The sequence below is a fragment of the Equus quagga genome, chromosome 21, assembly GCF_021613505.1.
Source record: "Equus quagga isolate Etosha38 chromosome 21, UCLA_HA_Equagga_1.0, whole genome shotgun sequence".
In the NCBI taxonomy this organism is placed as follows: domain Eukaryota; kingdom Metazoa; phylum Chordata; class Mammalia; order Perissodactyla; family Equidae; genus Equus; species Equus quagga.
In genome coordinates this window covers 40,556,413-40,573,920 of record NC_060287.1, presented here as the reverse complement: position 1 = coordinate 40,573,920, position 17,508 = coordinate 40,556,413, and the positions used below count along the sequence as shown (strand labels likewise).

General features: G+C 54.1%; 1 protein-coding gene across 1 annotated transcript in view; it reads right to left on the bottom strand.

Moving 5' to 3' along the window:
* Nucleotides 1-17,508, bottom strand: part of COL6A2 (collagen type VI alpha 2 chain) — a 34,037-nt gene that overhangs the window by 9,020 nt on the left and 7,509 nt on the right. Inside the window, exons 2-20 of the mRNA XM_046647985.1 lie at nt 9,676-9,818; nt 8,676-9,271; nt 8,402-8,422; nt 7,578-7,643; nt 6,014-6,067; nt 5,839-5,883; nt 5,507-5,533; nt 5,258-5,284; nt 5,122-5,166; nt 4,436-4,489; nt 3,922-3,984; nt 3,183-3,245; nt 2,852-2,941; nt 2,112-2,174; nt 1,466-1,528; nt 1,194-1,256; nt 784-846; nt 455-505; nt 85-120 (exon numbers count right to left, since the gene is read on the bottom strand). Of these exons, the coding sequence (XP_046503941.1) occupies nt 85-120; nt 455-505; nt 784-846; nt 1,194-1,256; nt 1,466-1,528; nt 2,112-2,174; nt 2,852-2,941; nt 3,183-3,245; nt 3,922-3,984; nt 4,436-4,489; nt 5,122-5,166; nt 5,258-5,284; nt 5,507-5,533; nt 5,839-5,883; nt 6,014-6,067; nt 7,578-7,643; nt 8,402-8,422; nt 8,676-9,271; nt 9,676-9,790 (1,605 nt within the window). The 5' untranslated portion in view covers nt 9,791-9,818. The remainder of the gene's footprint in view (nt 1-84; nt 121-454; nt 506-783; nt 847-1,193; nt 1,257-1,465; nt 1,529-2,111; nt 2,175-2,851; nt 2,942-3,182; nt 3,246-3,921; nt 3,985-4,435; nt 4,490-5,121; nt 5,167-5,257; nt 5,285-5,506; nt 5,534-5,838; nt 5,884-6,013; nt 6,068-7,577; nt 7,644-8,401; nt 8,423-8,675; nt 9,272-9,675; nt 9,819-17,508) is intronic.

Sequence of the window (17,508 nt, the reverse complement as noted above, 5' to 3'; positions counted from 1 at the left end):
CGCGGCCTCCCCCTTCAGCCCAGGGAGTGAGGGGCAGTGGGCATGTGGGCGCAGCGAGCGGGCGCCTCGGATGGACGGATGTACCTCGGGGCCGCGTGGGCCGGGCTCGCCTTTCTCTCCCTGGAAGCAAGCACAGGTCACGGTTCAGGAGGCGCGGCGGCTGCCTCGACGGGAGGCCGAACCCCCGAGGCCTGTGTTTTCTTGGCCCGTCCTTCCCTCACGGGGGTGGGCCTCGGCTGTCAGAACCCGTGCGGAGCCGCGCGTGCTGTGGTGAACGCCATGCAGCCTGCACTGTGTCTGAGATGGCTCCCGGGGACCTGCCTCTGCACCACACCCCTGTCCTCACCCTCGCCCTGCCCCCCTGCAGAGGCCCTTAGGGAACTAGGGAGAACCTTCAGGGCCCTCCCAGCAATGCCCACCCCCTCCCCCGAGTCCCAGGCCACGCAGGACTTACGGGCTCTCCTCTGGGTCCCGGGTAGCTGAATCCAGGCCTGCCGGGGTCTCCCTGGAGGAGGTGAGCCGGTCAGGGAGGGTCCAGCGGGAAGGAAGAGACTGATCAGTGGTGTGGACTGAGGGCGGTGGGGCTGGCTTCTGGGGAGGAGCCGCATGCAGGGCCTGGCCTTGGGCAGGGTGAGCCACCTGGAGGATGGGGACACAGGGTTTCCCGGCCCCTGACGTCCTCCCACTGAGGGGCCGGGCCTGGCACGCACCAGTAGCCTCACTCTAGAGCCAGAACCAGCTCAGGCCCGAGGCCCATCCTGAGGGGTGAGGAGGGTGGCATACCTTGGGGCCAGGCTGTCCTGAGTCTCCGCGGGGACCAGCGTCCCCGGGGTCTCCCCGAGATCCCTGAAGACAGAGAGAAAGTGGGAATTCAGCACAGACAGGGACTGACTGCATCCAGCTCTGGCCACCTCGCTCCCCTGCTGCCCTGTGGGGGCCGTGGTTCTGATGGTCACTGACCAGCTCCTGGGCGCCACACCTGCTGCCCCCTTGCCCCCCACACCTGGTAAAGCTGGACCCCTCAGTGCACAGGGCTCCTGGCCCCATCCCATTGCCTCAGTTTGCAGGGGACAGTGTCCTGCCCGAGGACAGGGGGACCCAAATGGCACTACAGGGGGGGAGGTGAGGTCAAAGGGCAGTGAGGGGCCTGGGCCCCAGAGCCAAGGGGCTCCCCCAGGGATCCTGCTACTGACCTGCTTCCCGGGCTCCCCGAGAGCGCCCTGGGGGCCCCTGGGTCCAGGCAGGCCACGGTCTCCCTGGGGAAAAAGGGGACAAGGCACCTCAGAGACCCCGGAGTCAGTCACTGTGGACGCTGGCCAGGTCGGGGGTCTGCTGCCCTCCAGGAGGTCCTGGGCATGGCCTCGGTCTGCAGCCCTGACCACAGTGGCCCCAGGCAGGGCCTGCAGGGCCCCACGTGCAGCCCCTCCAGCCAGGGAGCTGGGCGCCCAACCGCTGGCCCACTTACCTTGGCTCCTTTGTTGCCAACCTCTCCAGCCAGGCCCCGGGGCCCCTCAGGGCCAGGGTCCCCCTGTGAGGAGAGGCCCAGTTAGTCTGCACAGCATGGGGGTGAAGGAGAGGCCATTTAGCTCCTGGAGACAAGGACCCCAGGTTGTGGAGGTGACACTGGAACAGCTGGAGCCCTGTGCAGCCTTCGCACAGTGTGGGCAGGGACCACCACCCACTTCTCTGAGGAAGAAGCCCCTTCTTTGGCCCCTTCACCCAAATCTCACAGGAACTGGCCGCCCTGGGATTTCATCACAAAGACAAAGACATCGCACACCAGCCACAGGAGCATGTGTGTCTGCGATGGGGTGGAGCAGTACACAGCCTGCACATCTGTGCATGGCACTCATGGAACTGGCTGCGCTTGGCCCAGACCCCCCAGCAGGGAGCACGGGTGGGGACCGCCTGTCTGCCTCCTGTTTTTGGAAACCCTGCAGGATGTTCCCCCTGATGGTGAGGCCCCGGGGGGTTGCTTTTGTTCTCCTGGATAGACCATGGGAGGGGGTGGCTGTCTCTTGTCACTGGGCCCTGTCAGCACCACGGTGAGACCCCAGTGCAGATGCAGACACACCGATGGTGCCCCGCGGCTCCCCCATGCGGACACTCACCTTCTCGCCCTTGGGGCCATCGCTGCCTGGGCCGCCTTTGGTTCCAGGATCTCCCCTGCGTCCCTGCAGAGAACGGGCGTGTGGGTGGGGTCCCTGATGCTGGGGGCCACAGGAGGACCCCACACAAGGACTCTGGCTCTGGGCTCTGGGGGGCCCCCCAGAGGGCCTCAGGTTAGACCCTCCCCTTCTGCCGGGTGGACTCTGTCTCAGCCAAGGACTTAGGAAACCATGAAGGGTCCCTGGGCAGCTTGTAAGCCGGGGTCGAGTCAGTGTCTGAGTTGACGTAATTGGGACCCGGCTTTGACCGGCTATCAGCGAGGTCGCTGGGTTCACTTCCAGGTCAAGCCAGATCTCAGGATGCACCCTCTGAGGATCAGCCCTTGGCCTGGGTCCCCACCCCAGGTAGAACACCTGGGGATGGCTGGTGCTGGCTGGGGATGCAGCGTGGGACCTATGGAGTGTGTGCCTGGGTCTGCGTTAAGCCCTGGGTGTGCTGCGGGGGAGCGAGTCGGGACCCGGGGCCACTTCCCAGGCACTGAGTGTCCAGTGGGACTGCGGCTGAGCCGGGCCAGTGCTCGTCAGTGGCCTTCCTGTGTCGGCTGCAGTGGGAGGAGGCACATTCGGAGAGGCCAGAGGATGTCGGGCGCAGAGAGGCCCAGAGGCAGGTGGTGGGGCGGCCCTGCAGGAGAGGCTCTGGATCCCGGACCAGTGTGTGAGCTGTGGGGCAGGGGTGCACTCACAGGCTCGCCTTTGGGTCCTCGGGGCCCTGGTCCACCCTTGGCGCCCTTCACGCCAGGACTTCCTGGGGATCCATTGTTGCCTTGATAGCCCTGCAGAGAGGAGATGGTCAGCCCTGGGCTGGCCGGCCACAGGGGCAGAAGGCCCACGGGAGGGCCCAGCTGCGCGGTCACAGGCCTGCTGTCATCTGGTGGGACTGTGGCTGCCTCGGCGTGTGGGGCATCCTGGCCAGCTGGCAGCAGGGATAGAGGGGTGGCCTGCTCAGGGCACAGGGCTGGCCTGCACACCCGTGGGCTCTGCTAGGGTGACCGGGCAGCTGGGAGGAGCCCTTACCTTACTTCCTTTGGCCCCGTCTTCTCCCGGGGGCCCTCTGCGTCCTGGGCGGCCCGGGTCCCCCTGGAAGGGTTTGGAGAAATCAGCCTCACGTCCTTTGGACGCTGGCAGTGGAGCAGGACCCCGGCGGAGCTGGGGCACAAGCTCCCCCACACGTCTGCAGGGCTGGTGGGATGCCAGGTGCTGGCCGAGGTTGCTGACAGGACCTGGCACCAGCCGGTGAGTGTATGGGTGTCATTCTTGGCTGCTCCTGGCCCGTGCCCACCCCCCCATTCCTCCAGTGTCCTGGGCAGCCAGGGAAGGGATGCAGGCAGGGACAAAGTGACACCTCAGGTGACCTAAGAGGGCAGAACCCCCCAGGCGCCTGAGAGCCCTTCACAGGGAGCCCCTGAGAGGCCTGGCAGGAAGGTGGGCTTGTTGCTGAGGTCATTCGAGCACCGCAGAGCTGCCTGAGCTGGGACACGTGCTCCCGCGTTAGACATGAGCTGGTGAAGCCCTGGGCACGGGCACTCCCGACCCCTTGGAGAAGAGCACCCCACACCCCCTTCAGTGTGAGCACCCACGGTCCCCCTGGGCAGGGCACCCACGGCTCTCTCCTCGTGTGCAGGGGCAGGCCCCTCCTTGCTGGGCTTCTCGGCCAGGTGACCCCCCAGAAGCCATGCTCCAGGCAGGGAGAAGGCCACGGGGCAGTGGGGACCCGCCCGCTCTTCCCGCTCGCCACCTTGGCCAGGCTGCCTACCTTGGCGCCTTGGTCTCCTTGCTCCCCGGGGCTGCCTGCTTCCCCCACGTACCCGTCGGGGCCCTGTGAGAGAAGGGTGACAGGCTTGTCCTGGGGCTCCTGCTGAGAGCTGTGCTGGGGTTTTGCCTGTGAGCCCAGGGCCAGCGGACATGGGGGAGGCTGACCAGCACCCCACTGTCCAGACTGGATGCTCCGCCTGAGTCTCGGCTGTTGGAATCCACTGGGCCTGGGCAGGATGACCAGACAGGCTGCCCCCACACTGAGCCTCTCAGGACTCTGGGAAGCTGCTGCCCTCGACCTGACCCAGAAGCCCCTGAGGTTATTTTGTCATATGTGACCGCAACCCTGGCTGAACCCTGGGCAGGGGTCGGGGACTGGCAGGGGAGGAGCTGAAGGAAGGATCCAAGCTCCGTGACTCCCGGGTCCCTCACCGCAGCTTGTGGGGCCGGCCACTTCTCTCCCACCCAGCCTGGTGCCCGGCGTCTCCCAGAGCCCAGGGTTTAGCCACACTTACCCGGTTCCCAGGGTCTCCCTTGCAGCCAGGAGGCCCGATGCGCCCCAGCTTGCCCTGAAGGAGGAAAGGGGAGCAGAGGACACATCAGGGGGGATTCAGGGGTGGGCAGTGCCTGTGACAGAGGTGCAACAGCAGGTGCAGCCCATGCCAGGCCCACGTGCAGCAGACACAACTGTGCAAACATGTCAGTGGCCCGACTATGTGGTGGCAGCTCTGTAGAAGGGGAGTGAGTTCCGGGATGCAGACAGAGCACAGGTGTCCAGAGTGCTCCCTGACGTGTGTGTGCCTGCACGCATGTGTGATGTGTGCGTGCACATGTGATGTGTGTGCACACGTGTGATGTGTATGCATGTGTGATGTGTGTGTGCGCATGTGATGTGTGTGAACTGCTGGTCAGGCTGGATCTGGGGTTCTGCAGGACAGGCTGGGAAATTCTTGCAAGGCTGAGCCTTGGTTTTCAGAAGCAAATGTCCACTCCTGCTGTCACAATGTTCTTATTTGTCCTGCATCCACTGGATAGGTGCCCAAGCCATAAGTTGTGGGCAGTGGCCAGTGGGGCCCAAAGACCAGCCCTAAGGAAGGACCTGCGAGTCTTGAGGAGGTTCTGCTCCTTCTGCAACACTCGGATGCTGCAGTATACCTGCTCCCCAGCCCAGCCCCACTACGGAGCCCGAGGTGCACTCTACCTTCTGTCCATCGGTCCCATTCTTGCCGGCCAGGCCAGGGGCGCCCTGGAGGGAGAAGGAGGAGGGGACCCCATCAGCCCTGATCGTCATCCCCTCGGAGCAGCAGGAAGGTGGGGTGACTGCCTGCCAGGCTTACCTTCCGCCCGTCAGCTCCAAATTCTCCCTGTGCAGGAGGAAAGTGAGGCGTTAGCTCTGTGACTCCACGTCACAGACTCCGTGGCCTCAGGGGCCCAGTCTGCCCTCAGGCAGCACATGGGGCCAGAAAGAGCCCAGGACGAGGTCGCCAAGGGAAGCCGAGTCTCGCCCCCAGCAGGGACCACAGGCTCGCTGATGACACTGCTGAGGCGCCTGGGCACGCGGCTTGTGAGGTGGGAGGGAATCTCACCTTCTCTCCTTTGAAACCAGGAACACCCTGAGGTCAGAAGGAAAAAAAGCAGCATTACTACAAGGGATGTACACTGGGACCCCCCCAGGCCCCGGGGAAGAAGAGCAGCAGAGTCATCAGCCTCAGGCGACAGGCGTGACCAGGGCTCCGGCTGGATGCTGGGTTTGGGGACAATGTTCAAAATATTGAGGCGCTTCACGTCCTGGGGTCAGGCACAGGGAGGCTGGGCTGGGCTGGACACATCCTAACCCATTGGCCGGCCCACCTGGAGCCCGGCAGCGCTTGGCCTGTCCCTTGTCCCCAGCTGTGGGGCAGGGCCAGCAGCAACTTGCCTTGGGTCCTGGGAATCCAATGGGGCCTTCGATGCCTGGATCTCCCTGTGGAAGAAGAACAAAGAGCCGTGGCTGTAATCCCAGGAGACCAGGGACAGGGGACGATGGATGGGGATGGATGGCCGGGGGTCCATGGCTGGGGGCCGAAAGCCAGGTCGGGGCAGAGGACACTCACCTGTCGTCCCTTCTGTCCAGGCTCTCCCGGCTCACCCATGTTGCCCTTGGCGCCCTAAAAGCAGATGACAGAAAAAGGGGTAAACCAAGGCAAGGAGGGATGGAGTGGGCCACCAGGGACCCTGTTGCCAGCTCCTGGGAGGTGGAAGAGCGATAGTGTGGTCAAGGCCGCTGGTCCCACCCAGGTGATGACATCACATGGGGACGGCCCAGTCAGGTCAGCTGTCCCTGAGAATCGTGGCCTCCGTCAGGCCAGGCTCTGTTCTGACCCCGTTTCTCCAAGCCCTGACCAACAGCTTTCCAAGAAGCCACCCTGCCAGATGGGCCAGAGCAGCCCAGGGTGGGGGCACCTGCACAGGCCCGCAGCAGCCCCCTGCAGCAGTGGCTCTGATTCTGCACCCGGCCTGGGCTGCACCCACACCTCACACCGTGATGTCGACTCCTCTGGACCCGGCAGGGGGCCCCTCAGTAATTCACACAGATCGGGGCTTTAGAAAGCCAGTGAAAGGTTATGCTCCTCGAAATTAGAGTTTTAACCACGTCATGTAGGGCTTTGGTAAAAAAACGCATCCATTTATTAATATGCTTCCAACTTCAGCACAAAGAGTAGCTGAGACGGGGGGGGATGTGAGGCTTTTGGGGGAGAGAAGAGGGAGGAGAGGAGGTCAGGGAACCGCAAGAGGAAAGGAAGGCAGACAGGACACAGGAAACAGGTGGGCGGGCAGAGGCTTCCGAACTGCTGGGCCCTGTTTTGGGGCCCCTTCTGTGTCCACTCCATGCTCACTGCCCCTCAGATGCTAACTGTGGTCATCCCTGTGGCAGCCTCCTGCAACCCGCACTCACAAGGACTGAGTCACTGCCCTGCCACAGCAGCCAAAGCCGCCTCTGGGGGCAAATTCATTCCCAGGCTGCAGCGGGTGGCACTGCCCCCAGGACCTGAGAGGCCAGGGAGGCAGTCAGAGGGTTGGCTGGTGGCCTGGCGGATGTGCATCCAGATACCTACTGGTCTAGGCAGCTCTCTTCCGAAGTTAGGAAAAAGAAAACACAACCCTACTTGGCAACAACTTTCTCTGAGCCATCTTTCAGACTCTGTGTCTCCTCTCCTCAAAGGCTTCTTTCCCCTCCTCTGCCTTTCTTTATAATTTTTGACATGAATTACTGGTGTTTATGATGCTCTAGCAGTGAATTTTGGGAGAATTTCACCTCATACACCTCTGTTGTTAGGAAATGCAGGGCCAACCAGACCCTGAAAACCCACTTATTTGACAAGCAGCACAGTGGGTTCCTGTGTGGACTGGCGGTCACACCGCAGCCATCATGCGTGCCGTGTTTTGTTTATGTACGTGAGCAGCTTGTTTACTTCACAAGTATTTTAATGGCAAGTCAATAACAAAAAAGTGTTCCTGTTTTTCTCAAAATGCCATTTAGACAGAAGTAGATAAACATCGAATTTTAGGGTCAGAAGTGCTGAGCCACCCGAGGGGTAGCTGGCCCTCAGCTCAGATCTCAAGACAGGTTGGAGATTTCCCACTGGCGTGGACCCCACGGTCGTCTGGGCATCTTACCTTCTGTCCGCGGTAGCCCTTGGGGCCAGGTGGCCCAGGGATCTCCAGACAGCTCACTTTGTAGCACTGAAACAAGAAGCAGGTGGCGACGTGTGAGGCCAGCGAGACAAGTCCCAGGTGGGAGGGAGGTGGGGGAGCTGCCCAGGCCTGCGGCCTGCTGCATGGTGGCCCATCCTGAGCGTGGGGCTGGGTGAAGGAGCAGACTCGAGAGGCATCAACCACGGACGGGTTCAGGGGTCTACACAGCGCTCCAGTCAGGTTTGGAAATTGAGGCGGGGTTGAGTAATGACTGACATTGGAAGGGCTCACATCGCTGTCGGCCCCTGTGTTCAACTGTGTCTGCAATCAGCTGCCCTGGGGATGGGCGTGTCTGTAGGAGGCCCACTGAGTGGGACGCACCCTTCCCGGGCAGGAGTTGGTGCTGGGGACACACAGGGATGGGCGGGTGTCAGGGGCCCAGAGCCGCAGGTTCCCATGCTGGGCGCTCCATGGGCTGCTGCCTTCTCCTCCTGGCCTGACTCAGGTGGACAGAGCCCATCAGCCTGGAGGGCGACCTACACCTGGACCCTCACCCACTTGGCGTGTGCTCAGCGGGTGACCCTAATGCTGACTTCCTGGCTTTAAACAGTCTGGCTTTGGCCAGGAGCCCTTCGTCCAAACTGGAGAGTCTGGGGCCCAACATGGAGCAGAGGGGTCTCGCTCCCTCGGCTCCCAGGAGTGCCAGGGAACTGAGACGTGGTGTGACCATCTTTGCTGGGTCAGCGCCTCCGAGGCCCAGAGGCAGGACCCAAGCAGGGTGGGCAGGGATGGAAAGTGCCCCTCACCTCTCCATAAGCTTCGTGTTTCTGCAAAAAGACACAGAGAGAAACCTTGGTTAGCTGGGAGCTGGAGCTCCGATGCAGTGCCATGTCCAGAGGATGCGGAACACTGGAGCCAGAGGGGACCCCGCAGTCGCCTCCCTCACAGACAGGTAAACTGAGGCCTGGAGCGGGGGACCACTCACTGCCATGCCAGGTGAGCAGATCCCCGGGCTCTGGACCCCAACCCCGGCCCCGGATGCCGGTGGCTCTGCCTCTGGCCCGCAGCGCTGTAGCTCACCATGACCTTGATGATGCGGTTGATGGTGTCCTGGTCGATTTCGGTGGAGTCGGGCCGCATGGTGGCGTAGTTGCTGCGGTACAGCTCCAGGGGCGTGCTGGCGATGTCCCGCAGGCCCTGCTCGTGCAGGTTCCGATTGGGGGCCACGGCGAAGAGCCGGATGCCTTCCTCGCGGGCCCTCTCGGCCTGCCGCTTGATGCCCCCGCACGGGCTGCCGGTGACGTGGCCGTCGGTGATGACCACCGCGAAGTTGACCCCCTTTTTCACGTGCCGCCGGATCTCCTGGGTCATGTTGGCCAGCGCGCAGTCGGTGAAGGTGCCGCGGCGGAAGGAGCTGATGCTCTGCAGGCTCTTGATGAAGGAGGCGCGGTCGCTGTTCGGCGGGCTGAACACCTCCACCTGGTCGGAGAAGTGCAGGCCGCCGTAGCGCCAGCTCAGGGCCACCTGGTCCAGGTAGAACTCGTCCTGCAGCTGGCTGATGAACTGCGGCACGAACTGCTGCATGTGGTAGAGCAGGCTGTCGGTGGGCGACTGCATGGTGACGCTCTCCGAGGTGTCCAGCACGAAGTACACGTTGACGGGGCAGTCGGCTTTCTCTGGGAGACACGGGACCTGTCACCTGGCCTGCGCTGTGGACTCATCCCGAGGCCCCGCGCTTGGGGACCTTCCTGGGCTCTGCCCGCCCCCGGCCCCACCCCTCCTCCTCGGCCCCACTCCTCCTCCTCGGCCCCGCCTCCCCGGGCCCGCCCCGCCCCCGGCCCCACCACGGCCTGCCCTCCCGACTCTGCCAAGCCGCACCCCCGGCCCCACCCCTCCTCCTCGGCCCCGCCTCCCCGGGCCCGCCCCGCCCCCACCACGCCCCGCCCTCCCGACTCTGCCAAGCCCCACCTCCGGTCCCGCCCCTCCCCTCGGCCCCGCCCCGCGTCCCCCGGCCCGCACCACGCCCGGCCCCCGCCTCTCCCGGCCCCGCCACCCCGGGCCCAGTCCGAGACGCCAGAACCTGGGCAGTTACTGTTTCTCTCCGAGGGGTCAGGTGCGATGACCTCCTGCTGCTGGGCGTGGAGGGTCCCCAGGAGCCCCCAGAGCAGGAGGGCGGAGCAGGGGCCTCGCAGCATCTCGGCGGCACCCGTGCACCCTGCTGTCCTGCAACAGGGAAGGGCGACTGCTGCAGATGGCGCCCACCACACGCCCACACTGCCCCTCCCATCCCTGAGCCCTCCTCCCAGGTGGGGGTGTGGCACGCACAGGTCACCCGGATTGGGGGGCGCTGCCCCTCATTCTGAGAGTAAACGAGGGCGGTGGCCCAAGTTGTTGCCAGCACCTCGTCTCCCGGAGGTGCCCTCTCCCCCTGCCTGGGTGGGGGCCACAAACATTTCGTGGGCGCAGGGACTGTAACCTTTGAGCTCAGTTCTGAGTGGGGTGCGGTGGGCTCCGTGGGGGCCCTGGGGGTGGGCAGGGCAGAGATGTCAGCTTGGGGTGACTGGGAGGAGGGGCATCACAGGAGGGGAGAGAGAAGCCCAGGCTGGGGCAGGGAAGGCCGTCCAACCCACCCCATAGTGGGGGAATGGCCTGGATGGTGGAGTGTGGGAGCTGCGACACAGGCCTGGGGGGCCAGCAGGCAGTGGGTGCCGCGTTCCAGTTTGTTGGGGGACATGGGGACAACTGCATGGGTTTGGGGGACCTTCCCCAGAGCGGGTCACTGTGCCCAGGCAGGTCTCCACCGGGTCTGAGGCTTCCCGGCTGCCATCTACACCCAGGCCCACCCTGTAACCAGAGGACAGGAGAGGATGCAGGGGTGGGAGGACACGCTGGCCAGGCTCTGGGGATGGGGAAGGAGAGGAAGGGAAGTTCTCTTGGTGCAGTTTTCTGGCTGATGACCATCAACACTGTGGGAAACTCGCATTGTGAAAGGAGGTGGATTTGGGGGCAGGTGTTACTACACCTGGGTTTAAGGTGAGAGGGGCTAGTCCCGGCATAGTTTGGGGTGAACAGCAGCACGTGGCCCTGCCTCCCTCCACATGGGGTCACGGTCAGGTCAAGAGGCTGTGGCCCTTCAGGGTGGCAACAGTTGCTGAGATCAAAGCAAGCCCAGTGGGGGCACCAGGAAATCCAGGAGGGCTTCTCATAAGAGGTGACAGATGTGCCCAGACTGGGGGAACCGGCCAGAGGAAGGGGAGCTCCTGGCTGAGGGGAGACTCATTCACGGAGGGCTGGGGGCAACACCTGGTTGAGGGGGAGGCCAAGAAAGTGGGGTGTGGGGCAGGCCAGGGACCCTGAAGAGCCTGGAAGCCAAGAGGGAGTCAGGATGCAATAGTTAGAGCCATCAACAACTGGTGACAACCACCCTAGAACCTCCCAAGTGCCGAGGTGGGGAGTTGGTCAGGGCTGAGAATCAGAATGTGGGCGCAGCTCCATCCGCCACTACCCCTTACCCTGCTGCTCCCATAGGGGAGAGACCCCTGGGTCCCACCCTGTCCTGTCTGCTTCAGGTTGGGGAGGAGGGGACCAAGGGGCCAGGGAGACTGTGCCTAGCTTGGCATTGCTCTCCATGTGTGCATACACGCACACACACATAATAAATTAAAAGAAGTCCACATGATAAAGTGCACTGGTGGAAAATCTGACTCTTAAATGTAATAAAAGGTTTAAAAAGTATCTACACAGGGGAACAACACAAAAGCAACAACAAAATACAGGAAACACCTAAAGGAAAGAGTGTGGCAGCCTCCAAGGTGACCTCCAATTATTCTTGCTTCTTGGCATTCATGCCTTCATGAAGTCCTCTCACACACTGATTCGTTGCTGGCCTGTGTGACCAACAGAATGACGTGGAAGGGATGGTGTGTGACTTCCAAGACAAGGACATAAAAGACACTGTGGCTTTTGCCTGGCTCTCTCTTTGCCGGCTTGCTGGTGGAGGGAAGCCCACTGCCATAACATGAAAACACTCAAGTAACCTTTGCAGAAGCCACATGGGGAAGAGCTGAGGCCTTCAGCCAACAGCAGTGAGTGAGCCATCTTGGAAGCAGATCCTCCAGCCCAGTCGAGACTCCCAATGACCAGGACCATGGACAAAATCCTGATGGCACCTCATGAGGGCCCCTGAGCTAAAACCACCCAGCTAAGCCTCTCCTGAATCCCTGACCTGCATAAATTATAAGATAGTAAATGCTTATTGTTTTAAATCACTAAGTTTTGAGGTAATTTATTATACAGCAATAGATAACCAATAGAGGCATCAAACGTTTTCTCCACAATATTGTAGACAGGAGACAAAGAGACAATAACTTCAGAATTTTGGGAGAAAAATAAAATGACCCAAGGGTGTCACCTCAGCCAACTTATCTTCCATGTACAAGGATAACAGTCTCAGATGCAAATGGGCTCAGATCTATGCCACCTACACTCCATTCCTAAAATAATTCTGCAAGAAATTTCTGCAGACAACAAAGAAATGAATAAAAATAAATTAAAAAAGCAAAGAAATTTGAGAAATACAGTAAAATACTGAAAATGAAGGGAAAAAGAAAAGAGCCAGGAAACATAAAATTAAATGCCAGAAATATCACATAGAACAGTTGTGACAATAAATATGAATGGTCTAAATTCTCCTATTAAACACAAACATTTCTAAATTGGTCAAAAAATGAAACTCATTTCAATGAGGTTTATAAGGGTCACACTTTAAATAGAATGTCACAGATGGAGCAAAGGAAATAGAGTGGGTGGGGTGGAGGCAGATGGAGAGGAGAGAGTGGCAGTGTTGCATGAGACCAAGTAGAATTTAAGGCAGAAGGGTGAGGGATGGGCCCAAAGGAAAAGTACAGGCTGAAGTCCAGTTACAAATCTTTAGGAACTGAATTTCATTAACATAAAATTACGTAAAAGTAAAATCTGTGAAAAATCAAAGAAAACTGACTGCAATCATAGAAGATTTTAACTTATCTTTTTTGGTTATTTATAGATTACATGAACAAAAAAGAAATGGAGGCTCTGAATGTCACGTTTTATAAATCTTTGACAGTAACAAGTAGGGAATATATAATTTCTTAAGAAAGAATTTGGATAATGTGCATAAAATACACACATATTACATATATATAAATATATATAAACACACACACACATATATCTGTGTCTTTGAAACCTTCAAATAGGGAACATACATTCTTTTAAAAAGTTTACAAAATTTGATCTCAGAGTGAGCTACAAAGAAAGCTTTAATTAATTAAAAAAATTAGAAATTATACAGATCAAATTCTCTGAGCCACAATGCAAAACCAGTCACTAGTAAGGCACAGGAAAAAAAAAGCACTCGGGAATGTAAACCCTCTTTCACAAGAACTATGTAGGAATTGGTGACAATGACAATGTTTCTACAAAAACAAATATGAGAAGGCCAAAGCAATAATCAGAGGAAAATATATAGCCTTGTATGCTTTATGTTATAAAATAAGAAATTGGTGTAACAAACTAGGCATGTAGTTGCAGAAACTAGGGACAAAAAAATTTAACAAAATGAATCTTAGGAAAGCAAGAGAGAAAAATAATACAAAATTAAACCAATTGATTAAAAAAATAGCCACAGTAGAAAAATACATATATCTAAGAACTGATTCTTTCAAAAGACCAATAAAATAGAAAAATTTTTAGCAAGTCTAATCAAGAATAAAAGAAGATGAAGCAGAAATATAGAAATATACAAATTTAAGAATGAGTAAAATACTATAATGTTAGGTGAGGAAGCTTGTGTTTTGTATTTAAGAGCATACCAAGCACAGCTCTATGCTAATAAACGTGACAGGCTGTTTTTGGGAAAGGCGTTAAGGAGAGGTGAGCCACTGGCTGGACTCCACCCTGGAGGAATGGAAACTGGAAGGAAACACATCCCCAGGGGTCCAGCCCAGGCAGCTTTTGGCTGAGTTCTTGTACATCTTCAAGGACACAGACTTCTCTGCTATTTTAACCTGTTTCAGAACATAAAGAGCTAAGTTTCTTTTCAATTCATTTTTAAACCTGGCAAAACCTGAGGCCAAAACTTGACAAAAGAAATGCCTAAAAAAGAGCTCTACACCTAAATCCCACTTTTGAACATAGCTGTAAAATTCCTAACTGATATTAGAAAATAAAATCCAGTAGCATATTAAGGGCTACTATATCAGAACTAGAGGAAATTAGTTAAAAATACAATGATGCAACACTAGGAAATATATTAACGTAAGTCACATTAGTATAAAAAGAGAAAATCACAAACATTTTAATAGAGCCCCAAACATCCGTTTCTGATAAAAAAAACAAAAACAACAAAACAGACAAGGCAAAACCTCATAAAAAAACTTAGGAGTTGGATTAACACTATAAAGCATGTAAATTTCAAATCAACAGCCAACATTATATTTTACACAAAAACTAAACTAACGGTTCTTATGTTTGTGGGTCATGGACGCCTTTAAGAATCTGGATTATTGCACTTGACACGAATGCACACACACCCATATACAGAAATCATATCCTTCATGAATTCAGGGAGTCCATCTATGAAGTTGACCCTGGATTAAAAACTCCTGCACTTGAATAATGCTCATTAGAGGTAAAAAAAAAAAAAAAAAAAAGGCAAAGAGTGCTGATCTCACTCCATCATTCAGTGTTGTGTTGGAAGCCAATGTAGTAGGACAGTAAAAAGAAACAAAGTATAAGTCTAGGAAAGGAAGAGATGAAACTGTCTTTATTAAAGACGGGACTGTCTACCTAGAAAACCCAATAAAATTAACTGAACAAAACTTAGCGGGGAGAGAGAGAGAGAATTCAGTGAGGCATTTATAAGAAAAATATATACAAAAAGGTATTGGTTTTCTTCTATCAGCAGCAACCAATTACAAAATGTAATGAAAAAGTACTATTTACACTTGCAAGAAAAACAATGTCAGTCTAAGGAACAAACTTAACAAGAATGTGCAGGAATTATGAAAAGAACTCAAAAATTTTCTGAGGAACACAGTGAAGAGCCAAATCTTGTTTTTGGATGAGAAACACAATATTTAAGAATATCAGTAATTTTGGGGCTGGCCCTGTGTCCAAGTGGTTAAGTTCACACACTCCACTTTGGCGGCCCGGGGTTTTGCTGGTTTGGATCCTGGGCGCAGACCTGGCACCAGTCATCAGGCCATGCTGAGGCAGCGTCCCATATAGCAGAACTAGAATGACCTACAATTAGAATATACAGCAATGTACTGGGGGTCTTTGGGAAGAAGAATAAGAAAAAAAAAAGATTGGCAACAGATGTTAGCTCAGGGCCAATATTTAAAAAAAAAGACTATCAGTAATTTCTAACTGAATCTACAATTTAATGTGATTTTGATTAAAATCTCCAAGAAAATATTTTTCTTTTTTACTGGTATGTGTTGATAAAATGAATCAAAGACTCACCTGGAAGGATAAGTAAGGGTAGCTGAGAAAAATAACAAAGAATGGTGGGGAAATCTGAACTATCAAGTGAAAATGATACAATAAAATTACGGTAATTAAGCATTTGTGGTTTTGGTGCTGGACTGTGGGCCAACAGACCACACAGCAATGGGCATCACAACACACAAGAGCAGAGGAAATGAGACTGTGGTGCTCAGAGCAGTGAACAGGGGCTGGGACAATGGCTCACGATGTGACTGGAAATAAAGGTAATTCTACCTCACACAGCGCACCAAGCACATTCCAGGAGAAGTATCTGAGTGCCAAACATGGACCCAAAAGTCTTCAGAGAAAATAGAAAGGATGATATGACAACGAAATATCTTCTATGATTACTCTGCACCAGTATCTCTTCACTTCTCTTAACATTCACAATAGTTCTTGGACATTGATACTGCTATAATCCCCCTTCAAAGATGAGACACTGAGACCAGGTGTAGGCAACTTCTCCAAGGTTCTTGGCTAACAGCAGAGGTCCAAACCCAGGCAGAGTGGTTCTGGGTCTGCACTCTTGGTCACTGGGCTCCCACATGGGATCAGCATGAAAGCAAAAGCAACAGGCGTCGAGTGGAAACAGACCATGAGCCAGGCAGCAGACTCCCAAAGTGTGACCAAGATCTCATATTCTTAAGGTTTAAAAATTTTGATGGCCTGTTATTGAGTGTGTAAATCTGCTCTGTGTATTGAATCTTTTATTAATACATAATGCCCTTCTTTGTCTCTTATAACAGTTTTTGATTTAAAGTCCCTTTTATCTCATATTAGTGGGGTCACCCTTACACTCTTTTGGTTATTATTTGCATGGAAAAATCTTTTCCATCCTTTCACTTTCAACCTATTTGTGTCTTTGGATCTAAAGTAAATCTCTTATAGACAGCATATAGATTTTTTTTTTTGAGGAAGATTAGCCCCGAGCTAACATCTGCTGCCAATCCTCCTCTTTTACCTGAGGAAGATTGGCCCTGAGCAATGCATAGGTCTACGCCCAGGATCTGAACTGGTGAACCCCAGGCCACTGAAGTGGAGCACGCAAACTTAACCATTGTGCCACAAGGTGGGCTCCTAGATCTTTTTTTAAAATCCATTCTTCCAATCTCAGTCTTTTGATAGGAGAGTTTAATCCATTTACATTCAAAGTAACTACTGAGGAGACAATTACTTCTGTCATTTACAAATTTGTCTTCTATATGCCTTATAGCTTTTTTGTTCCTCATTTCCTGCATTCCTGTCTTCTTTTGTGTTTAGTTGATTTTTATAGTAAAACATTTACATCCCTTCCTCATTTCTTTTTGTGTACATTCTTTAGGTATTTTCTTTGTGATTACATTTAGCATCCTAAAATTATAACACTAATTTGAATTTATACCAGCTTTACTTCAATAATAAACAGAAACTCTACTCCTTTAAAATCTCCATCCCCATTCCTTTCAGTTACCAATGTCATAGAATTACATCTTTATACATTGTGTGTCCAAAAACATAAAAATTTTTTTTAATGCATTAGTCCCTTACGTCAGGCAGGAAAGAAAGTGGAGTTACACACCACTGTTACAATAATAATAGCTTTTATAATTACCCATGTGTTTATCTTTACTGAGATCTTTATTTATTCATAATGGCTTCATGTCTAGTGTCCTTTCATTTCACCTGCAGGACCCCTTGAGCATTTCTCAGGGCAGGACTAGTGGTCACAACTCCCTCAGCTTTTGTTTATGTGGGAATGTTTTAACTTTGCCCTCACTTTTGGAGGACAGTTTTGCTGGATATAGGATTCTTGGGTGATGGTGCTTTTCTTTTGGCACTTTGAACATACCAGCCCACTGCTTCTGGCCTCCAAAGTTCCTGATGAGAACTCTGCAGATAATCTTACTGAGGATTCCTTGGATATGATGAGTCACTTGTCTCTGACTGATTTCAAAATTCTATCTCTGTCTTTGTGGTAGTTTGATTCTAATACTGCTCCTCAGTGTGAGTCTCTTTGAGTTCATCCTACTTGGAGTTCACTGAGCTTCTGGATGTTTCTATTCATGTCATTCATCAAATTCTGGAAGTTTCTGGCCATTATTTCTCCAAATATTTTCTGTCCTTTCTTTAATCTTTTTTCTTTCTGTTTCTCAGACTCAATAATTTCCATTGTCCTATCTTCAACTTTGCTGATTCTCTTTTCTGTCTGCTCAAATCTGTCTTTGAATCCCTCTAATGAATTTTTCACTTTAGTCACTGTATTTTTCAGCAAGATTATTTCCTTTTGGATTTTATTTAGGTTTCCTATCTGTTTATTGATGTTCCATCTTGTTCATCTGTTGTTTTCTGGGCTCTGCCCGTGCCTTCCTTGAACCCCGTGAGATGGTTGACTTTGTCCGTGCCT